This window comes from Buteo buteo, chromosome 7, assembly GCF_964188355.1.
Source record: "Buteo buteo chromosome 7, bButBut1.hap1.1, whole genome shotgun sequence".
Classification (NCBI taxonomy): domain Eukaryota; kingdom Metazoa; phylum Chordata; class Aves; order Accipitriformes; family Accipitridae; genus Buteo; species Buteo buteo.
This window is the reverse complement of record NC_134177.1, coordinates 1502641-1527102: the sequence shown is the minus strand read 5'-3', so window position 1 is coordinate 1527102 and position 24462 is coordinate 1502641. Positions and strand designations below refer to the sequence as shown.

At 38.3% G+C, this 24462-nt stretch overlaps 1 protein-coding gene across 1 annotated transcript; it reads left to right on the top strand.

Annotated features, from left to right (window-relative positions):
- The first annotated feature begins 953 nt into the window (after positions 1-953).
- Positions 954-23031, top strand: DHX36 (DEAH-box helicase 36). The gene is made up of 25 exons (XM_075031233.1): positions 954-1217; positions 1495-1616; positions 2443-2644; positions 3349-3387; positions 4641-4811; positions 5744-5823; positions 6823-6897; positions 7029-7195; positions 7784-7865; positions 8336-8476; positions 10920-11022; positions 12609-12696; positions 13584-13639; positions 13741-13805; positions 14300-14443; positions 15098-15215; positions 15852-15950; positions 16963-17136; positions 17422-17508; positions 18157-18240; positions 18340-18439; positions 18526-18616; positions 20257-20377; positions 20952-21104; positions 22118-23031. Exons 1-25 carry the CDS (start codon positions 954-956, stop codon positions 22301-22303), a joined length of 3012 nt encoding a protein of 1003 aa, XP_074887334.1. The 3' UTR covers positions 22304-23031.
- The last annotated feature ends 1431 nt before the right edge of the window (positions 23032-24462 follow it).

Here is a 24462-nt window from a genome sequence, read left to right as displayed (position 1 = left end):
AGGCCATGGAAATAAGCATTTCTTTAAGCATGGAAAAGGATGAGCCTAGCAGCAAGACAAGTGGATGCTTGAATGCAGAAAGCATTTTGTGAGGGGAAAGGAAAAAAGAAAATACAGATCTTTAACTGGAGCACCTAGTTCTTATTTCTTTACATATCCAGCTGCTGGGAGTTGTTGGACTAACTGTAGGTAAACTGTAGGCAGAGAAAAAAAGAGAAAATTGTTTACTTTGAAAGCAGCAGTCCCTTTACCTGAAAGAAGTATGAAAATCAGCGCATAACATTGTATTTCAGAGATCCGAATGCTAGCAATTTTCAAACAAATACAATCATACCAGCAAGGAAGAAAAGGCAAAAGAATATGTAAAGAAACGGGATTGAAGAAGCATTTGTAGCTGCACAATGGTATTCAAGGAAACAAAAAGAACAGTAATTAACCGTTGAAAGAGTAATAATTCTGTGAATAATTTTATCTAATTTAAAAGGTTAATTTCACACTCCGGAGAACTTGGAGAAAGTATACCACGTACAGCAGCAGTTGGCCAGCAGACCCAGAGTGGGTACCTATACCTATGTAAATACGTGTATTCTACTTCAAAAAGAAACAAGAGGAACACCCGTCTGGTACACGGAAAGGGTAGTAACCCCACAGGTAATGGTGGAGACCAACCTTTAACGTTTCCTTAAAATCTTTCCTCGGAAAGGGGCCTCAAAACTTAGACGTGGAAATGGAAACGAGAAGAGAGATTGGTGCAGGGTGCACCAGAGTCACATACCGCGGGGATTAGGTCGCCTCGTTTAATCGCTGTGACGCTTCGCGCCCCGGCGCCTTCCCCCCGGGCGCTGCCGCCCGACGTGGGCCTGCTGGCGGCCGGGGACTCGAACCGGCGGCCCCGGCGGCGGGGGCGGGCGTGAGGTGAAGAGGCGGGGCGGCGGGCGGAAGTGAGGCAGCGGATGAGGCGGAGGGCGGCGGCGGCGCTGGGAGCCGGTTGCCGGGCGGCCATGAGCTACGAGCACCGCCGCGACTGGGGCCGGGGCCGCGGCGGCGATGGCGGGTCTTCCTCCTCCTCCTCCGCTGCCGCGGGGGGACACGGGGGCCGCGGCGGCGGCGGCGGCGGCGGGCGAGGCCGCCACCCCAGCCACCTCAAGGGCCGCGAGATCGGGCTGTGGTACGCGCGGAAGCAGGGCCAGAAGAGCAAGGAGACGGACCGGCAGCAGGTGAGGGGCGGCCGCGGGCTCTGCCCCGCCGGACCGCTTCGGGGACGGGGGCCCCGCGTCTGGGGGGAGGGTGTGGGTGTCAGGGACTTCTGCTTTGTGAAATGTTTTGCCTGGCAGGATGAAAAAGAGGTGTTCGCCTCCGCGCCTTGAAACGCCTCGTCAGGAGCAACTTAAAAAGAAGTTTTTGACCGTGCCGAAGAGTCTCGCTAGTTTGATACATAAGTAAGACGTGCTGAGTACACGGTGGTGAAAATTGTACTTTTTTGTTTTTTACCAGAGAGCTGTTGTGCGTATGGATGAACGCAGGGAAGAGCAAATTGTGCAGCTGTTGAATACTGTCCAAACTAAAAATGAAAAGGAGCAAGAAGCCATGTCCTGGTGGTCTGGGGATGAAGAAGGGTAAAGAGAAACAATTACTAATCCTTTTATTTACTTGAATGGAACAGAATTCCCACAAACTGGTAGGAAGATATATCAGGAAATATTTATGTTTAGCGAGTGAATTAGGTTAACAGATATACTCAGTTTTCTCGACATGTATTGTCATACTGAAATGGTTGTAACCACTGCTGTAAAACTCTTTTGCAGGTTATTGTTGAGTTTGGGCTGTTACATTTTTACTTAAAATCATAAAATCCTGTAATTGATCTCCAGGCCTACTAGAGTAGATATATGGAATTTTTCAGCTCCCCTGGCCTCTGGAATTATTCTTCCAGAGTGGCATTTGACTTTGTTTTTCAGTTATTCTGCACTCGTAGAATGTTTTCTTGGCCTCTGTGAAATAGCATCCGATCTTAACACTTAAAGGATTTCAAGTAATAGCAGTGAAATGGGCTGCCAGGTGTGTTACTCTGAGTCCACTGAAGTGAGGTGTTTGGGTCTCCATTTTGCTGAATGATCCAATTACAGGTCAGTGGTTCTGATACCCGGTTAAGGAGTAGTTCTCTGGAGATGTTTTGTTGCTTTGTTAGTTTTGTTTTGATACAAAAGAGCATGTTACGTTTCTAGATATGGATGTAAAATTTTTGATGGCTGGTGGTTCTCAGATTTTAATTGTTTTAATGGCGTATGCCATATTCTCATCGTCTGATGGTCAAGTAACTCGTGGATGTAACGTCTCAAAAACAGATTTAAGGTTTGCCTTGAATGGTTCAGTGTACTCTTTGCAGCGGCCAAGCACATCTTAGATCATCTTTGAAGTTTCTGTTCCCTGCACTTATTTCAGACCTACTCCAGAACAGCCTGCAAAAGTGAAAACAGATACTGAAAAAGCTCCTGTAAGACAGAGACCAGTCTTGGAAAAAACATTTCTTGATCGGGATGTGGAATATCTCTTTGAAAAAAATGAGCAAGATACTGATTTAGATGAGCAACTTAAAGAAGACTTAAGGAAGAAGAAATCTGATCCTAGATATATTGAAATGCAGGTACTTTTCCACATGTTAAGTAGAAAGCTTTTAATTGGATTTTATCTTTTCAGGTTAGTTTAATTTTAAAAAAACAAACATAACTTCCTGCAATTTATTTACTAGGAAGTTGTCATGATGTTACTTTTGCTAAAAATTACCTTCAGAATTTACAAAATGCATACCTATCAATAGGAGAGCGATTAAAAAACAGACTTTCGGTGGCAATTTCTGGTTGCATAAAATCTAAAATTTTAAGCTTACGCATTGTTTAGTTGGCTGGGTTTTTCCATTTGTTCTTTAATGGGTTGTATCCCTGTATTTAGGTCTAAAACTGAAAGCACAAAAATGGTCTCTTAAGGAATTGCCTCTTAAAAACGTAGTTTATCTTGTTCTAATAGCCCTATATAAAGTTGTCAAATAAAATAGTCTTACCATGACCAGGCAGTTCTCCCTTTGATGCAAGGCCCTAGTCTTACAACTGTATGCACGTACATTTTCATGTACTGACCTGTTGGGTTTAAATATTTTTGCTAAATTTAATGAAACTGAAAACATTCATGGAATTAAACTTATTTCTAGTGGACCTGTGTTTATATAAGTATTAGCTGAACGGTTTGTCCTGTTATTTCTCAGTTTAGCCTAAATCACAGATGAAATCTGTTATATTGCTTAGTGTTGAAAAGGTGTTTAAAGATATGTACTATTACTTTCTTTTTTCTCAGAGATTCCGAGAGAAACTCCCTTCATACGGGATGAGACAGGTAAATGTGTATTTAATTTGAAAGAATATGTGTTTCTGTTGCTCCGTTGTAAAATAGGAGAAAACAGATGTGTAACTGGGACTAGGTGGGAATCTTTGTTGCCTTTTATGAAGGTGCTGAAGCCTCCCAAGTTCTGATGCTGAGTTTGACTTCTTTCCAGAAAGTAGCTCAGCTTTACTGCTTCATATGGACAGTTACTCTGGGGCTATATCCAGTTTTATCAGTAGGGACAGCATTATTCATGGAAATGGTTTTGAATGCTAGATACGTTTAAGTAATATTTTTTTTTTTTTAAGTATAGGTCTTTTCTTCTTTCTCTGCCAGTTAAACTTCTATATCGTTCCTAGTTACTTGAATTTTATGTAGAGTAATTGACCACTACATAAATTGTCATGCTTTCTTATAGATATAAAATTGTGGACGTTTGTTGAATGCTTGCCCAATTTAGAATTTAATATAATGCAGATTAAACATTTTTCTTTTTTAATCACAGACTTTATGGCTGTACTCCTGGCCATTACTGCCATTAATTTCCCAGTCAGAATATAAAGTCAATGATAGCATGGGTTATTATTAATTGATGTTAATTCTTCATTTGATGTCACCTGTATGAATCAGATATTACGAGTATTCTGTTATATTTTCTTTTGCAGGTTCAGTGAATGATTAGCGAGCTTCCTTTCTAAAGTTAGTGTATTTGTAATAATGTCATCCCTCCTGTTAGTGTTTGTTTCTCAAAATAGTTATAATCCCCTTTACAATCCTTTGGATTGGGAGGTGGAGGCTGGAAGTATAAGAAATCTGTTTCTGTCTGTATAAGAAATGTTAAAATATTGTGCTGAAAATCTTCAGTTAGTATAGTCTTGGAGTCCAAAAGGGAAAAGGCTTGTTTTCAGTCACCAAAGATATACAGAAGGCAAGTGGGAAGGAGAAAAGTTTAACAATGTATTTCAGGCTTTTGTTTTATTTTATGTTGTTTTCATGCTGGATCTTAAGTATTTAAAACTAGTATTCAGAATTGATATGCTTTAAACCTTACACATATGAAGTGCAAATGTGCAGAAATTACTTCTGTGTGGTTTAAACTAAACTTTTTTTTTTAGTATTACGAGAAACAGATGAATATCTGTTTCTTTAGTTGCTATGACGCTTTCTTCTAAGTTCACCGCACAGTAGCAGAGAATTGTCAACATCCTCCTAAAATCTGTTTTGAACAATAATACAATAAATGTTTGTTCTTTGTTTGGAAACAGGAACTTGTAAACCTTATAAACAATAATCGAGTAACTGTGATAAGTGGTGAAACTGGTTGTGGAAAGACAACCCAAGTTACACAGTTCATCTTGGATGATTACATAGAGCGAGGGAAAGGGTCTATGTGCAGGATTGTTTGTACTCAGCCTAGGAGGATCAGTGCTATTTCGGTAAGTGCCATTTTGACAAACTGAGTAACTTATTTCTTGTGTTTTGGTTGTGTTTTTTTTCCCAATAAATCAGAGGAAAAATTACTGCCTTACTCAGAATCATTGAAGGAAAATATATTTCTTAGTGGGCCTAGATCCATGGGCAAGCTTATGAACTGAGTGTACAATCTGCTAGATTATTTGAAGTTAAGATCATGAAGAAATTCCAAATGACCAGATAGGTACTGTGCTCCTGTTAAGGAAATTACTCTGCTGTCACATGTCCTGATACTAAATTTAAAGCTCAAGAGAAGCATTCAGCTTGTACTGGACAGTGAAGATGGCTTTTTGTGTGTTCATTTTCAGCCGTCTTAGATTCTGTTGTAAATAACAATTTTGTTAATATATACTAATTAGATATTTCATTTTGTCGTTAATAGAGTACTGGCACTGCAAGCCTTATTCTTCCCTGAATTTAATCATGGTATATATCTGTGGTTTTAATGGATTTGGGGAGTGCAAATGTGAGTTAAGGTAAACACTAATGTTGTGTCAGGCCCTTTAGAGGTATATTAATGAGCAAGAAAGAATTTGGCTTTTAAGTGCACGGTAATTATTCTTCTTGATAGTTAAGTGTCAAATGATTATAGAACCTTACTTCCCATGACAAAAAGCTCACCCTGCTGAAAGGATGAGTGTATTGCTAATGCCTAACTGGTTGTGTTCCTTTAAAATATGTCCTGGGTTGCAAACTTATTCTTGGGTTGCTAACGGGAAACATGGTCCTCAGTGGAGGAGAACAAGTGATTTTCAGGGTGTTTCTTTCTTGTTTATGTAACATCTTGGGTCTAGGTTGTTTCCTGCTGATGAGTAGCTAAGTCATAGCTCAGCCTTGTGGGATTTTTTTAAAATTTTCTTTAATGCACTATTTTGATTTTATTTATTTTTCTAAGGTGGCTGAGAGAGTTGCTGCTGAAAGGGCAGAAGCATGTGGTAATGGCAAGAGTACAGGATACCAAATTCGTCTACAGAGGTAAGAGAGGCTCCCTTGGCAGTTTTTGTGGATTCACATAAAGTAGTATCTATTGTTGTTCAAGCAAGAAAATTTGAAAAATAGTTCTGAACATAGGTGACTGCTTTCATTCTCATTTTTTTCTCCAGAAGGATTTCCTGTGAAGAGCTGGTGTAGGGAATAAGATTTTTGAAATTTAGCAAAACGTTTGAGTGTGGTTATTGTATTTTATGCAGCGTGTAGCAATGGCTAGCACCAAGTTGTACTTTGTTTAGTAAGTCCTTTTTTCAGCTCTTCTAAAAGGTTCTGCTATAGACAGAGATAAAATTGATGTCCCTAATCCATGAATTTCAAGGAAAAATGGAAATGCTAAAGGAGAGAATGCTATAAGCCATATTTCTGTAGAAAGCTATGTATTTGCTACACTTAACCTGTTGAGTAATCTCACTGGGATCAGGTAATATAGTTAGGTGCATTGACAAGAGTTCATAGACCTAGTGCCATAGAGCAAAAGCTATTACATTTGGAGTCATCTGTAATTTAAAAAAAATACCTGAAATGTTACTAGCAAAGAATGGAATCTCAATTATCATTGAAGAAAAACTGCTGGTGAGAGATGACAGCTTAGTCCTTTCAGCATTTTGAGTTTATAGAATCTCATTTATATTTTTCTTTACTGTTTAATCAAGAATGTTATACTGCTGTATATTTAGCTGTCATCTGTGCTGAACTTAAATTGCTGCCAGAGTTTGGGGTCAGCAGATCAACGTGCAAATGACAAAAAATGTCTGGGAAGTCAGGGCTTCTGTCAGATTACAAGCAGTTCATTCCCCATCAACAAAAATGCTGCAACAGTGGCCTAATTCCTTGTTCCTCCAATTGAACTGTAAGTGAGCAAGCTAGAGAATGAGACATACTTCATAATGTCTATAATGACTATCTGCATTTTGATTTTAAGCTTTTAAAGTACTTTGTAAAATACAGAAGAGAACTGAAGCATTCTTAATGTATCTCTTTCAGTCGGTTACCAAGGAAACAAGGTTCAATTTTATACTGTACCACAGGAATTGTCCTACAGTGGCTCCAGTCAGATAAGTAAGTTTTCTTGTTTAATAAGAAACTGAATACAATTATGAAATTGACTACTGAGCTTTTTCTAATAGTCTCGTCTCTGTTTTTTCAATTTGCTAAAAACAAATGTTTAACTTCCTGCTCTTCTATTTTAGGCACTTGTCCAGCATTAGTCATGTAGTCCTTGATGAAATTCATGAAAGAAATCTTCAGTCAGATGTCTTAATGAGCATTATTAAAGATCTTTTGAATATTCGTTTGGATTTGAAAGTAATACTAATGAGTGCTACTTTAAATGCAGAGAAGTTTTCAGAGTATTTTGGTAGGTGAAATGCTTCCTATGAATGTTCCTCTTAAGTGATTTAGGCTTCTGCAGTATAATGCAGTTCTCAAATTTGAGGATTGATTTTTATTAATAGGCATAATGACTTCAATTTTACAAATAGTTGCCAGCTGCTGGAGATGCTTACTCCCTTAGTTTTAGCTCATCATGAGTATGTGTTGCTTCTATATTTGCTTTTCAGACATATCACGGAAACAGTATCTCCACAGTGTTTTCATATTAAATATTTACTAATATTTACTGTATTTTAGAAGTCTTGGTGTGATTGGACAACCAGATTGAAGCCTTTAGTTGTTCAGTCTTCCAGCTTTATCCTGTAGCTGGAACCAGATGAACATGCTGCAGAACAATATAGTGCTTGCTACCTATGCGTTTTTTTTATTCAGTAACTTTATTTGGAATTGAATTTGGCATCTTCCGTGAAAATGTCAAAATAAACAAACAGAAAAACCCTATATAGACTTAACAACTGTATTGCAAAAATAGTGAAGAATGTTTATTGCCTCTATTATTTCAGTACAGTATTTTATTTGCTGTTTAAAAACAGAGTTATGCCTTCCTCGACAGATAATTGTCCAATGATTCACATACCTGGGTTCACTTTCCCTGTGGTGGAGTATCTTCTTGAAGACGTAATTGAGAAGTTGAGGTAAGTGTATTTTCTGAACACCAGTATGGATAGTGTTTTGGGGGTTTTTGCTTAGTATGTCTTTTCAAAGATTATCTTGGTATAAATAACCTGTGGAAGAATGAGCTGTGTTTTTTAACAGAAAACCTTTCAAGGAAAGGTTAGTACCTTTTACAGTAATTAAAAATGGTGCATAGCTACCTGGAAATGTTGTCTTGAGAAGGAAAAAAACCCTTGTCTGTCTTTTGGAATTTTTAGGGTACTAAACCGAGCTAGTCTTTCTGTTTATTCAGACTTTTTTTTTTCCTACCTGTTCTCATGCTTGCTAGACATGGTACCTGAGATTTCTTTCAGAAAATAAATTTAAGAATCTTATTTACATGGTATAACTAAAGCATGACATATTGTCCATAGTTTGGAAAACTACTGTGCAGCTGGCTTTAAATTACTTAGTTTCAAAATTTAATTATGTTTTTTATTTAAATTTAAAGGTATACTCCAGAGAACACAGACCGTCGGCCACGGTGGAAGAAAGGCTTCATGCAAGGACATGTAAGCAGACCAGAAAAAGAAGAGAAAGAGGAAATCTACAGGGAACGATGGCCAGACTATTTAAGGCAGCTGCGGGGCAGGTTGTTCTCAAGTTATTCTTTGTGTTAAGTTTTTAGACACTTCTTAACTAAGAAACATAACTTAGTGCTGCATTCTATTACTGTGCTTTTATTAATGATGTGATAATTGGTACTGTGGAAAACAGTAATGATGGAGTTGCCAGTACAGTTGGCTGGCAACCACTGAAGTGCTTTAGAGTTGTCACAGAGGATTTGCATCCTTTGCATGTGCAAACTGTAAGAGAACTATAGCTGTCAAGTTGCTTGCTATTGATGTTGGTATTGTCCATTACAGTCTTCAGCATAATGTTAGGCTTCTTGAGCTTTGGCCATTAGTTCTCTTCTGATGAATTCTCCCCTTCTTCAGTCTCTTTCTTTGGGAGAGATCTCACAGTATTTTAGTCTCATAGTCAACCTAAGACAAAATGTGCTGGTTTAAAAAAAAAAAAACAAACAACAAACAAAACCAAACCCACCCAACAAAACAAAAAAAAACCCACCACAGCCTTTTCCTCAGAATATTTTAATATTCCTCTAGAGTGGTTTAAAACCAAGCTAAATAATTTTGCCCTTTGAGCACCTAGTAGAGATTGTCCACTTGAAACATTCTTTTGATTGCCAGCATTTGACTACTTTGGTAATCTGGATAAGTTGATTAATTGGCTAGCCTGGCTGATTTATTTCAAGAATAGCATCTTCCTGTTTTTTCTCCTGTCGTCTTTGTCCTCTGCATTTTGGGATTGTCTATACATCCAGCTTGGTAACAATAATGAATATAGGTGTGTCGTGGTTTAACCCCAGCCAGCAACTAAGCACCACACAGCTGCTCTCTCACTTCCCCCCCACCCAGTGGGATGGGGGAGAGAATCAGGAAAAGAAGTAAAGCTCATGGGTTGAGATAAGAATGGTTTAATAGAACAGAAAAGAAGAAACTAATAATGATAACACTAATAAAATGACAATAGGAATAATAAAAAGATTGGAATATACAAGTCGTGCACAATGCAATTGCTCACCACCTGCCGACCGATGCCCAGTTAGTCCGGGAGCAGCAATACCCAGTTTATATACTAAACATGATGTCACATGGTATGGAACACACCTTTGGCCAGTTTGGGTCAGTTGTCCTGGCTGTGTCCCCTCCCAACTTCTTGTGCCCCTCCAGCCGCCTTGTTGTCTGGGCATGAGAAGCTGAAAAATCCTTGACTTTAGACTAAACATTAGTGAGCAACAACTGAAAGCATCAGTGTTATCAACATTCTTCTCATACCGAACTCAAAACCATAGCACTATACCAGCTGCTAGGAAGACAGTTAACTCTATCCCAGCTGAAACCAGGACAAGGTGGCTCAGTTCTATCTCTCTTTTCTAAGGAGAAAGTCCTCAGTGGTCTACCTCTGGCCTATCCCATGCTCTGCTCATCCCATTTGTACTCCTTCCCTTTCCCACCCTGTCTTTTGAACCAATCGGCAATTCTTTCCATAGTGTTAGCTTTCGTGAAACCAAAGGGCTGAACAGGTGAGATGCCTCCTCTGCTCACTGTGAGTGAGAGATTAATTAAAGGGTAAACGCAGCTTGCTTAGGTCCTAGCTAATGCATGAGGAGGAGAGGGATCATGTAAATACTTCAGATGCAGTTCAGTCATAACATGGTAATTCTTAAACTTGCTATTGTCATCAGTTTAGAATAGTATGTTTTGGTTTTAACCCCAGCCAGCAACTAAGTACCATGCAGCTGTTCACTCGCCTCCCTTGCAGTGGGATGGGGGACAGTATCAGAAGGGGAAAAGTAAGAAAACTTGTGGGTTGAGATAAAGACAGTTTAATAGGTAAAGCAAAAGCTGCGCATGCAAGCAAAGCAAAACAAGGAATTCATTCACCACTTCCCATGGGCAGACAGGTGTTCAGCCATCTCCAGGAAAGCAGGGCTCCATCATGTGTGACGGTTCCTTGGGAAGACAAACGCCATCACTCTGAACATGTCCCCCCCTTCCTTTTTCTTCCCCCAGATTTATATACTGAGTATGGCATCATATGGTATGGAAAATCCCTTGGGTCAGTTGGGGTCAGCTGTCCCAGCTGTGTCCCCTCCCAACTTCTTGTGCCCCCTCCAGCCTGCTTGCTGGTGGGGTGGGGTGAGAAGCAGAAAAGGCCTTGGCTCTGTGTAAGCACTGCTCAGCAATAACTAACACATCCCTGTGTTATCAACACTGTTTTCAGTAAAAAACATAGCCCTATACTAGCTAGTATGAAGAAAATTAACTCTATCCCAGCCAAAACAAGCACATAGCACTAAACCAAATCTCGAGAGTACACTGGAGATACAGTAATTGAACCGACAAAGAAATAAATTGATCAGCAGTGGGTTACATAGATGTGTGATTGCAGAGCCTTATAACAGAAACACAAGTGTGTGACTTTATATGTTAGTAAGTTAACAATATGTATGCTTTCAATGCCTGTAGGTATTCAGCAAGTACTATAGATGCCTTGGAAATGATGGATGATGACAAGGTCGACCTTGACCTTATAGCAGCACTTATCAGACACATTGTTTTGGAAGAAGAGGTACACTTCTGTCTCCTATCATCACATTTTAATGATGTGGCTGAATTGTGATCAGTGGCTGTTGGGAATGTCAGAGCTGATAGTTAGTTTGGCTTATCATACAGATACAAAGAAGAATAATTTTTTGTTTTGCTCTTCTGAGAAGTAGTCTAGCAGCTTTAAATATCAAATTACTGTTTAAGCCCTGAGTTTAGAATGTGGTTACAGTGTTTATTGAAATAATGGGATAGAATCTATGTTTAAAGGGGAGCACATATCTAAGCATTTTCTTGAATAGGGGTTGAGGGTATTAATGAGAACTGTGTACCTAAGAAACTTGGAAAACTTACAAATACGTTTGATACACTCATCTATGGTCCCTACTGAGCAAGGGAGCTGAATTCTTTCACTGACAGTAGGGATTGTCTTGTAAACAAAATGGGATAGATACCTGAAGATTTGGGTGCCATTTTGATTCAGATTGCTGCATTTTTTTCTTTTGGGTAAGCTTTTAAGTAAGCTTTCAAATTAATTATACATCTTAGTTATTTCATGTGAAGTAATATAATTACAAATTAGATTTTAACTTTTAGTTCTTTCTGTGACTGTGTTTGTCAAAGGTAGTAGTCTTTGTAGTAAAAGTTATGTTTTGTGAAACAGCTGTAGAAAACTGTCCGAAAACCTCTTTGGTGTGCAGCTGAATCTCTGTTCTTAATTCCTCAGCAATGGGAGGGAGAGGGCAAAAGCAATACTTAGAATTGATGTTCACTGCCTGATACCTACACTGTGCAGTTAGCTTTAATGTTTTTTCTGCCTGAGTAGTCTAAATATGACTTAGATGCAGCAAAGACTGAATTTTTATACAGCGCAGCAAAAGTCTAGTCACATCTACCAAACACACAGCTAGGAGACTCTTCCAACTTTCAGCTTGTCAAGATTAGTAGTTAATACAGCTGCATTAATAGTTATCCCCAAATGTGCCTTACCTTGTTATTTAGTAATAACATCATCAGAATATTTATATCAGAAGGATCCTTTGCCTGAAGCAGTGACAAGCATGAAGTAAGAATAACTTCTGTTACCATAGGTATAATGTATGTAGGTTGTCATAACCTGAATATATTTGTTTCTGTGTTCAAAAACATCTGTGGAAGAGCTGATACCTTGGCTGATTCCTTAAAGAGAATTTTGATTATTAAGAATATCAAATAACTTAATATTTCAGTTGATAGATCATTTAAGCTGGGTATAATGAGGATGAGTTGCTGTTTCCTATTTTGTTCTTCCTGTGTTGAAAATTGTATACTAGTATCTCTCTGTTTTATTTGCAGCTTAAATTCTTCTAGTGTTGACATGGCTGTGTTTTTAAAACACTGCAGGGGAAAAATGTTTTAAAATCAAATTTTTATTTATTTTATTTGTTAAGTTCAGATAAACATATGTAGCAAAGTCTTTTATAGAAAACAATCTTATAAATGTTGTTCCAAATTTGAGTCAATGAGGTTTCGAATATCCAACGTGTGCATTAGCGTGGAAGTAGCTTGTTTTTTGCATAGCGTGTAATTTATTCTAATCTCTTTTCCCTTCACTCCCTCTTTTATATATAGGATGGTGCAATTCTAGTGTTTCTTCCAGGCTGGGACAACATTAGCACCTTGCATGATCTCTTGATGTCACAAGTCATGTTTAAGTCAGGTAAAACCAAAATTTTACATGGGAATTCTAGCAGTAGTGTTAGTGGCAAACTCTTAATTTTTGCATGTGATTGCTGGTATTGCACTGGATTTTTTTTTTCCTTTCTCATCTCTCCTCTCAAAATGATTGCAGTGTGTTCAGCATTTTTTGTATTTCTGTGGTATCTTTCATTTCCTAATGATAATAACTCATTTTTCTCAGTGTAGGAGTGAACAGTCTGAAAAAGAATCTCAGACCTGCATCTTTTTCCTTTTGTCCTTTCTTGTAGCTATAATAACTTCCATCCAGAACTAAACTCTCTTCATTCTGTGTTCATTTTCTTTTATTGATCCTTCAGCAGCTTCTGTCTACTGCTTTGCTGGTAGTTCTTTTAAATCCTTTTTATTCCTTGAAGCTTTTTTAATAGGACACTAAAATACCAATCTATGCCTATCGGATACACTTTAATTTGTCCTGTTTGCATAACTGATTTTCATCTAACTTGTCTAACTATGATATTGACTATTCGGGTAGTTGTCTTGCAGTTCATGTTGTGTACCTTCCATAGATAAAGAATTTCAATTTATTGAAAGATTGAGGAGATTGTCAGTTTATTAAACTTGACAAATTATTAAATAATTTGAGAATTTGAAAATTAAATATAAATTACTGTACATAACTTCGTATATTTTCGTAAACTTGTCAAGTCATCATAGCATAATAAAAAAAATTCCCTTATTCCTTCTTACTGTAGAAATTGCCATTATGATACATACACCTGTGAATTCAGAATAAGAAACAGTAGACTTAACTTGCAGCATATTTTCTCTATTCTGCATAGTTGATTTTCCTGTAAAATTAAAGTTTCTGTGCTTACACCATATCTTTTACTGATTTTTAATTTTCAGATAGGTTTATTATCATACCTTTACATTCATTGATGCCTACTGTTAACCAGACTCAGGTATGCTTTCCTTTTATTGCGATATTTCACAACTACAACAAAAAAAATTAAGCATATGTTTGGTTTTGGCAAACATATAAATGGGCCATGGATAATTACAGGTTTTTAAGAAGACCCCGCCAGGAGTAAGGAAAATCGTGATTGCTACCAACATTGCAGAGACTAGGTAAATAGCTAGCTATACAGACCAAAAAAACCTATATAATTAGTAACATAAGTGAAATTGATAATTTAAATTATAAACCTGTGTAATGTTTCCAAAAATACATGTTTTTCTGTTTGTACCATTCATTTATAACACTATCTTTAGAAATGTTTATAGACTAAACAGGAGTTTGCCTTTAATTGTTTTAAACAATTAAAACATGGATATAATGACTCGCCTTTGTTGTACATGATAAATCTGAGCTGCCTATCCTCTCTGCAGACTTCATAACCCCATGTGGTGACTTCTGCCAGACCTAGGAGAATAAATCAAGCTCTTTCTTGAACTGCTTAGTAACGTAATTCTTAATGAGATTCCAAACACAGATTTTTTTATTGTTGGCTCACAGTTTGGGAGGGAATAAAGAGAGCGTAAACCCCTTTCAGATCCTCGGTCAAGCTTGCAAAGATATGAAGAGTTGCATTTTTTTTTCCTCTCTTTTTTTTTTTTAACAGCATTACAATAGATGACGTCGTGTTTGTTATAGATGGTGGAAAAATAAAGGAAACTCACTTTGACACACAGAACAACATTAGCACAATGGCAGCAGAGTGGGTTAGTAAAGCTAATGCCAAGCAGAGGAAAGGTCGAGCAGGAAGGTAAGAACAATGGGGAAAGTTAGAAAAGTTTTGTGATGTTAAGTTTCCATCAGTCTTGGAGCACATGCTGCTGAAGATACTACTTTGTTATTAGTATGTTCAGCAGCAGATGCTAGCACAACTGTCTCTTGTTCTTATGGAAAGAATGGTTTCTTTGTCTTTCTAGGAAATTGACTTAACTTGTGCTGCATTTAACTCATGAGTTTCCCTCCTTATAGAAGAATAAGTCCTGCGTTTTTTTAAATGTTTTGTTGGTAGTGTTTGCCTTCACACCTGATGTATGAGGCTATGATACATTAAAGTGAAAATTGCCTACAAATTAATATCACTTAGCCACATACCAAATTTTTTTGAAATTTTTCTCCCTCTCAAAATACCTTGTGGAATATTTTCTCTCTTGTTCAGACTTACAGTTCTTCTCTGGTCTCTTCATTACTCCTTTTGAGCAGTTGATAGGAGGTTTCTGTGTTCTGCATGCCTTTTCTCCTCTTGATGGGTCTGTGTTTCAGAAAGCTGAAATGGCTTTTACAATTGAATATGCTTCAGTTCTAATTCTTTGATGTGTTTTGAAAAGGGGTTTATAAACAAACACAATCATCATGTCACAGTGTCATAGGGAAAAAAAAATACAATTGTTTACTTGAATAATTCCAGAGTTCAGCCAGGCCACTGTTATCATCTGTACAATGGACTACGTGCTAGCCTTCTAGATGATTATCAGTTACCAGAGATCTTGAGGACACCTTTGGAAGAGCTCTGTTTACAAATCAAGGTAACCATATGAATCTTCAAACATATTTATAATCTACTTTTCCATTGGAATAAGAGGTTGAGAGATTAAGTTAATGCAACTGTGAGTCTGAGGTTGTCTTCAAGTCAAAATTCGGTTACACCAGAGGCACAATATATTTAGGTAATAATTGCTGCAACTTTTGAAAAATGCATACTTGTATCTAGATGCATCAAACCCAGGAAAAATAGGATTGTCTAGTATAAATAAAAGCTGAAGTCTGGACTGTGTTTCCCTCCCTGTTCCCCAAATGTTATTCAGTCAGAGGAGCTTCAGTGAGAATGTCAGTGAGTCAAGGGATATGATGTCTTAAAAATATTTTACTAAAAAGTAGTTTTAGAACTGACATGAGTTTCCTTTTTGGCAGTTTGTATTGAATTCCTTATGCATGCATAAGGAATACCATGTGTATGCATACTGAATGAAGAATAGGTCCTTATGTTTCAAATTTCATCATTAATACATTTTTATTTTTGTCCTTAGTTCCTAATTAGTGAAATTCTAACTCAAGCTGTGAAATATTCACTCTTTTAATATGGGTGGTTACTGTTTACTAATTTTAGGTAGCCATCTTTCTCCAATTGCTGAGGTTTTTGGTTTGGTTTTGTTTCCTTTCAGATTCTAAAGCTTGGTGGAATTGCTTATTTTCTGAGCAAACTAATGGATCCCCCATCTCGTGATGCTGTAATGTTGGCTATAAATCATCTAATGGAGCTGGTAAAGTATTGCTTAATGTACACGCAAGGAAAAATTTGTTTAGAACCATGTAATTGCATTGTTTGTTATCAGACAGTTCTGATTGTACAGATCTAGACATTTGCAACCCCTTATGGTATTGTGTAGACCCTTTATATAGCCTCACTGAGCAGAGGAAATCATTTCACATAATACATGGTGTTCGTGGGCTGCATAGAGTAGTTCCTGAGGAACTTTCTAAATGACTCACAACATACACATGCACCTCACATTTATGTTCCCTACAGATACCTATTTAACTCACTGCTTCTCTACCACCCTGCTCATGGCTGCATCCACCAAGCCTTCCTATCCCAGTCAGATTAGTGAAGAGTTTGAGATACTTTCTCTGTGGGCAAATAAGGCATATAGGAGAAAGATCTTGTATGTCATTGCCCCTTTGGGTGCTGGGGAAGGAGAGGTTAACGACATATTTGTACTACTGATTTCTTGCACTGGTAGTATTTGTACAAATCAATTGTAGCAATAAACTGAAACATCTGACTTAGTTGAAGGGCAGTATTTAGACTGATGGCATGATTCTATAAATATTTCGATTAAAGTTAGAATTCAGCTGTACGTTTGGTGTTCTGTGACAGTGCTGTATAGTAGTAAAGGGTAGAGTAAATAAAAACAGAAGTGATACTGAGGGTAAGATACAAGTCTAAAAATAAGCTTGATCAGGAGAATAGGAAGACACTGAAGTGTTAATAGTTCTTCATACTTTCATCCAGAAAGACACTGAGCCCTAACGAACCACTTGAAACACAATTAAAGATGGTTGCAGTTTTCTTGGATCTAATTGAACATTTCTATTTCTGCATAACTTGCTTGATCACTTTCCTACCATACCTTATTATAGCTGGTTGCGTTCTCCAGCTGTTAGGCTTTCCTTTGTTCTCTAGGTATACTAGTGGCTATTTTAAGGAAATCCTCCCCATTTCAAATACTGTGTTTATTCTTTTTTCCTTCTTTGTTTTTCTTCTTCTGACAGAATGCTTTGGACAGACAAGAAGAACTGACTCCACTAGGTGTCCATTTAGCACGATTACCAGTTGAACCACATATTGGAAAGATGATCCTCTTTGGAGCTTTATTCTGCTGCTTGGATCCAGTACTTACAATTGCAGCTAGCCTCAGCTTCAAAGACCCTTTTGTCATTCCTCTGGTAAAGTTTCTAAGAGGAGAATTACACATAAGATTTTAAGAATCTCAGAAGGATATTGGGACTTACTGAGATGTTATAGTTATTATTTTCATGTTAATTACATTTTTATTAGTAAAAGATTGCCTTCACCTACTATGAAGTATTGTCTTTGCCTACAGAATATTGGAAGTAGCTTTAATTTTTATGTATGCAGCATACGAAGTATTGCTGTATATGTACCTTAATTAGGAAAAAGAGAACTGTCATGTCAGTCATGAATATTTTATACGTTCTAATTATTCATAGGGCAAGGAGAAAGTAGCGGATGCAAGAAGAAAGGAACTGTCAAAGAACACTAAAAGTGATCATCTAACTGTGGTGAATGCTTTCACGGTAGGCTTGTTTTAATGTTTTGGGGGTTTTTTTGTGGTTTTTTTTTTCTAGAATTTTAATTTGAGCAATATGGATTATTCTAAAGAAGAAACTGGTCAGTTTATGCTCCGAAGTATTTCTTTCTTGGCTTCTACAGAAACATAAAACCAAATTAATTTTCACCCTTCTAGTGTTGAGGAAGCTTGTCTTCAGGCTCAATAACCTAATTTCTTGTGGATAAAGAGACAAATAAAGCATAATGTTATAGTTACCTTACTGAAGTAATTATTTTTTGCCCTTCTGGCCTCTACAAGAGGCTGAAGCTGTCTTCAAAAGTGTTGGAGACTTAGCTGTATAGTGTTGGGGTGAGAAGAGGAGGAAATAAATGGCCTGGAATGCAGTTTCTACCCAGGACTGTTAATAGCAGCAAATTAAGTTCTGGCAAATTTAGCTGCATTTCACTCCTCACCATGACAAAAGGAAGTTTTTGTTTCAAAATGTTGTAAAGCTGTGTTTTTCTGCTCTGTGCTGCACATACATAAACAAAGAGATCAAAGGATTTACTTTCTCTCTTGTAGAGAAAAATGTAACTATATAGTTTTTGCTGTCCATAATTTTTTAGTATGTGTTCAGTTAGAAACACCTTTGAACTACGGTTTTCACTTTTAGGGCTGGGAAGAGACTCGGCGTCGTGGTTTCAGAACTGAGAAAGACTATTGCTGGGAATATTTCCTGTCTTCAAATACACTCCAGGTAACATGCTGACGGTTTAAAAAAGAGGATCATGTCTGGGGAAAAGGGGAGGAGCCTTTTGCACAGCATCATTCTGGGATAATTTTTGTTATTTCCTAGATGCTGCATAACATGAAAGGCCAGTTTGCTGAGCATCTCCTTGCAGCTGGATTTGTGAATAGCAGAGACCCCAAGGATCCCAAATCTAATACCAACTCAGGTAAACAGTGGAAGGAAATGGAAAATTTCTGATAGCTGAAATCTCAGTTTGCAGAACTGCATTATTTACTTTGCTGTCTTCTACAGATAATGAGAAGTTGCTCAAAGCGGTCATCTGTGCTGGCTTATATCCAAAAGTTGCAAAGATCCGGCCAAGTTTCAGCAAAAAGAGAAAAATGTGAGGGTTTGTTGGTTTGTATTCAAGGTGTTTTCTGCATTAGGTAGTTTGGTGAGGTGAAGCAATGGCTTGAGTGCATGAATGAATCTATAGCTCAAGTCACAGTTGTGGGTTACTTCATTTGAGAAGGGTAGGTGAGAGGATGGGATTGTTGATCTTCACTTTAACATTTGGATACCTGTGAAATAATTTGTGTGACCTTATGCCATGGATAATGTTACAATATATCAGTAACACTGCTGCTAAAGGAGCCCTACCATTATCTGGGATCTACAGCAGCAGTTGAAACACTGTCCTTTCTTATTATTTGGCAAGATAGAACCCAGAAATTCTGGTCTGTTGATTTATCACTACTTATATTACCAGACTATTTATTTTTATTAACTGTTACTCACAGTAACAGTATACTCATCAGGATATAGACAACCTTCTTTATGGACCTGATTTAAGACAGAATGAGGTGTTGAACATTTGGATTGATTTTTCTGGGTGTATAATGCAGAAAAAGCAAACGATAGGAGCAAGCATTGTGTCTATAATTAAAAAACCAAGCAAAAAAACCCCTGACTGATCACTTCTATGAAAGAAGTAAGAACATACAGTCAAAATTATACTTTACATTGTGTAATTTAGACCTGTCTGTAGCTGATACTGCTAGTCAGTTGATACTCCCTTTTAAAGTGAGTCCAGTGTGCTCGATGCAGTGAAGTTTGCAAACCTGATGCAAGTTACTGTGTCGCTGTATCTTTGCCGCATGGTGGAGCTAGGTGTAAGCCAGCTGCCCAGGAAGGCTCAATTTTATGATCCACTAAGCAAGGGATTTGTTACACTAACCACTTTGCTGCAGAGCCTCTCCCAGGCTGCCGGTTTCTGTTTCAAAACACTGAACTTCATGTTTTGCAACATACTTCTGCGCACAGGGAGTAGAGAGCTCAGTGATCCACACCCAAAGAATTACATCTCTGAAATGTGAGAAAGAGAACAGTTGTGCTTTGTACATACTGTGCTTGGTTTCTGCTTTTTATTGTTTGATGGCATGATTATGTTAGAAGGGAAATATGATTTTGGGGAGTAAGTATAACCAAAGCAGTTGAATGTTATCCCTTGAGTAAAATTTGTTCAAAGGCATGTGGTACAAATAGAGGTTCACCACTCTAGACTGGTTGACAGCGGTATAGCTAGTCCCTTGTTTCACACTGACACTGCTTAACGGTGAGCAAAAAATTCAGATACGTAAGTTCCTTATGTGGTGTTTCCAAGAAATTGCTTGAAATTTGGCTTATGTAACCAAATTCAGTAACTTGGCATTCTTCTTCCAAATGAAGGACTCCACTTGTTTTTTCTACTTGAGACAATGACAGGGTTTATTAAGAGAGTAAATTTGAGCAAAAAAAATCAAACTACTTAAATGCAGAGAGAAAGATGTCTAAAAATTTGTACTATAGATTCAGTTGTAATCTTTTGGGAAAGGAGTTAAAATTTCTTTGAACATCCTTGTACATTTAGAGTTTAGTATGCTAGTAGAGAACTGGAGGGGTTTTTTAACTTAGGACGTGACTGTACTAAACTTTCAAGATTTTATTTCAATCCTAAAACAAAAACTTTTTTTTTTTTTTTTTTTTTTTTTTTTTGCTTTTAAGGGTGAAAGTTTGCACCAAGACGGATGGAACAGTTAATATTCATCCAAAATCGGTTAATGTGGAAGAAACGGAGTTCCATTATAACTGGCTTGTGTACCATTTGAAGATGAGAACTAGCAGTGTATGTGAAGGGTCTATATTTGTGGATTTTATTTTTGTGGCTCTCTTTAATAAGGTTGGATCAAGGTTCAAAGGCGATGTGAACAGTGCCTTTGTTTTGAAGCCTTCCTGTCTTGGGTCATTCCTTTTATATGCCATCAGATTATGTTCTTTGTGATACTTGGTGGTATTGTTCCACAAATAACTAACTACTGGGGTTTTTTGTCGTTGGTTTTTGGGGGGGGTTGGGAGGTTTAAGGTTCTGGTAATAACAGGTGTAATTTTTTTTAATTTTTATTTCAGTCCAGTGTACATGTCTCAATATGCTGAAATTTTTTTGCTTTCCTCTGATTGTTATGGAGTAGTTGGTTTGATTTCAGCACTTTGTGTGAAGGACTGCATTTGGGACCATTTTTGCTCCTTTTCAATCTGATTTCATGTAACTTTTCCAACTGAGTTGCTTCATGTATGTCTTGCAAATTTATGAATTACTCTGAATAATGATCTTCTGGAATTCTGTTTTTAGTTTCATTAAGGGTTACTGATGTCACTTAAGATGTTTTGAAGGGTGATTGGACAGTTTTGTCTTCTTGCAGATTTACTTGTATGATTGTACAGAGGTCTCTCCATATTGTCTCTTGTTCTTCGGAGGAGATATATCCATTCAGAAGGATAAAGATCAGGATACCATCGCTGTGGATGAATGGATTGTTTTCCAGTCTCCAGCAAGAATAGCGCACTTAGTTAAGGTGACTATGTTTAATAATAATGTGTGTGGAAGACTTAGTATAACACTGATTCTTCTATATTAGGTATTACTGTGTACCTACTGGTTTATCACTATAGGGAGATAATAATGTTTTAAATGCATTCCCAGTAAGCAGTTCAAGTACACAGAGTAAACAAAAGAGATCTAGTGAAGGTGTGTAGATGAATGCAAGTTAAAAAGCAGTACTAAAAATAACATTCTGTACAGTCTGCATCACATGGTAAACTGGGCAGAAGTAAACAGTAATGTACTCCTTTATGTTTGGCCTTAGGAGTAGGCAGTCAGACTTACTTATTTTTTTGTTTCCAGTGTAATAGCTTGACTAATGAGAATGAGGCTGTGTGCCTATTGAGCATCAGGAGTATGGCCTTGATGTTCTTGTTCAGCTGGTGCAGCCCCTGAAAAATTCATGGGGATATTGAAAAACTGTAGAAGCTTCAGAGAAGAGTTGTAGGGTGGATTTAAAGAATTTATAAACATGTCTTACAGTAAGATATTGGAAGTACTTAATCTCTGTAGTTTTCCATAGCAGAAGCTGTAGGATGACTTGGATCAGTCTGTGAAATGTCCACATGGATATGGAAACATGAGGATGAGACTTTTCAGCTGGCAGTAGTAAGTTCCAGTGGAAGGAGGAGCTGAATAGAGCTCTGTTTAATATTAGATCCTAGAAATCATATTTTTTTTTAAACCCAAATATTTTTAATCCTGAAATAGCCAGCTAATGGGTGTATATAGGCTGTTAAAGGCTATCATATCCAGAGATGGTCATCTGTCATAAAAGGTAAAACTACTAGTTTCTGAGAAGCAGCTTTTGATCCTGAAAATAGCAATGTTGAAATGAATTGATAGGAGAACAGCAGGTGTGAAGATCAGGAGAACAGAGGGCCCAAGGGTTTGAAATTAACTGTAGTAACATTGTTGTGTGTAGCTCTAATTGCCTGTCTCTTTTCTTTTTTTTTTTTTTTTCTTCATTCCAACAACTCTTTCCAGAATTTAAGACAAGAGCTTGATGATCTTCTACAAGAAAAAATAGAAAACCCACATCCCGTGGACTGGAATGATGTTAAATCCAGGGAGACAGCAGTACTGACAGCTATTATAGACTTAATCACAACACAAGAGAATGAAAGTGCCAGAAACTATGCTCCACGATTCCAGAGTGAACGCTATAGTTGACACACTTTCATCTGTATCGATAAAGCCAACACATTCACCTTGTTTTCTTTTTTATAGCATTTATTTAGCTAGAGGAAAATCTTTTTTAGGGTAAGCTGCTAATTCCCTCATACTGAAGAGCAGTTATTTCAAAATAGTTGGTAATATCTGTATATGCATGGTATTCTGTGTTCAGTGTAGCTTTTTAAATAAGAGAAATGCAATGCTAGTAATGTTAGTTGATGTACGGTTCTTGTCCTGCTGTAGCTTTTTTTTTCCCCTATCAGGTAACAGATATTCAAAAAACCTGCTAAAATACTGCTTAATAATACTTAAACTGTTCTTGCTACTGCTAGAAACATCTCAAAAGACTTTTTTTTTTAATTGGGTGTGGTAATTATATTTGCTGTGTTATTCCAGCTGTGCAGCAGTCTTCTCACCAACACTTCCACAGAAGGTAATTATAGCTTAATTAAACTAAACTTGAAAACACTTGGTAAATTTGTACTGTGGGAGGAAATGGTCTTCAGAAATATTCTCTTCTGCCTTTCATCCCATTCAATTACTCTTTATTTTCTGTGCCCATCAGTCATCAGTACTGACTAAAATTTCAGACTACAGGAAGCATGGTTAGATAAAAGTCATGGTGGAATACACTTTAAGGTTTCATTGCATTCTAACTTTTCTTTTTTAAAAACAGCCCATGTATGGGTTATATTATTACATTAAAAGTCTTTTCTTTAAAGTGTTATTTCATCTGTTCTTTGTTCTTAATGTTTTGAATGTCATTCTGTTTTGAATGCTTCCACCTATGTAAGAACATTGTTTAGGATTTCAAGTAGGGTGACTAGTTTGAGAAATACTGTTTTGATCAAACTGCTGTTTCCTTTAAAGCCTGGGGGCTGGATTTGGGGTTGGGCTCTGTTCCCCACTGCTGGGACCAGGGGCAGGAGATGGAGCTAAAACTGATGAAGGGTGTTCAAATAGGGGCACTGAAAAGTGCTGGTAGTTCACTTTGCAGCTGTAGCTGTAGTTATTTCTAGGATTATCCTCAAGGAACAAGGCTCTTGTGTCTTGTTTGCCTGGAAATGTAATGCCTTCTCCCTTCTTGGGGTTTGGTTTTGTTTCTTGTCCTTTGCAAAAGATCCTGACCAACAGGCTCGGGAGGATTTATGAGCCTTATTCTGAAGAAAACAGAACTGGTCAGGTGAAACTCATTTATTTTTTTCCGTACAGCAGTAAGCCTAACTTACTGATTGGACCGTGCTTTCTGTCGGGTTAACAAGGAGTGGAGGATGCCAAGCTCATAATGCAACACAGCTGCAAAAAATATAGAGTTCAGCCTCCCTCCCCCCAAACACTTATATTTCACCCCCTCCCAGGTGCTGAGGTGTTTCAAACGGGGAGAGAGGAGAAGAAACAGTCCGGCCTTGGGGTGGTGGATGTACGAAAGGGGGAAAACAAAAGCCTCGGCGGCTCCGGGGAGGGGGATGCCGGGGGACCGGGCGCCGGCCGCTCCTGGCCGGCGCCCGGTCCCCCGGCGTCCCCCTCCCCGGAGCTGCCGGCGGTTGTGTGGGGAAAAGCGGGGCTGCGAGGAGCCACCGGAGGCCGCCGGGACTTTCCAGACGCCCTCGGGGACGCAGGTGAGGGCGGGAGGCGGCCGGTTCATTCGCCTCAGGGCGGCGAGGTGTTGCGAAGGTCTCGCCGCGAGCTGCGCCACACGACGGGATGGCGAGGAGGCGGGAATCCGGGGTGCCGCGGCGCCGCTGAAGGTGAGCCCTGGAATCAAAGGCGGGGGGGGGGGAGGAGATTAAATTAGTGATAATTTGTGTGGAAATGGAAATGAAATAACTTGACTGTAGTGCTGTATCTCAGGATTCTGGTTTTGGAAACGCGGGGTGTCGCGCCGGGACAGGTGCAACTGATACAGAGGAAGCAAGATGGCGCCCAGAGCTGAGAGAGGGGCTGCGGGCCGTTGTACCTGGCTGCCCGGCGTTGGGGCAGAGGGGTGTGCGGTGGCAGGGGCAGGTACCGCAGCGAAGTAGGGTGGGCTGCTCCACGTTACAAACTTGTAGGTTCTTGAAGAAGAATTGGCAGTAGTGCTGTTACTGGCAGGGTTGGATTAAAAGTCACCAAAAAAAAAAAAAAGGCTGGCAGGTGGTACCAGTTTCATTCTCCCT

Bases quoted from the DNA above. Each gene is read 5' to 3' on its own strand.
- DHX36 (XM_075031233.1), top strand. From the start codon at position 954: ATGAGGCGGAGGGCGGCGGCGGCGCTGGGAGCCGGTTGCCGGGCGGCC. The intron at 6,898-7,028 runs GTAAGTTTTCTT...CTTCTATTTTAG, and splicing joins CAGTGGCTCCAGTCAGATAA to GCACTTGTCCAGCATTAGTC. The intron at 18,617-20,256 runs GTGAGGGTTTGT...TTTGCTTTTAAG, and splicing joins TTCAGCAAAAAGAGAAAAAT to GGTGAAAGTTTGCACCAAGA.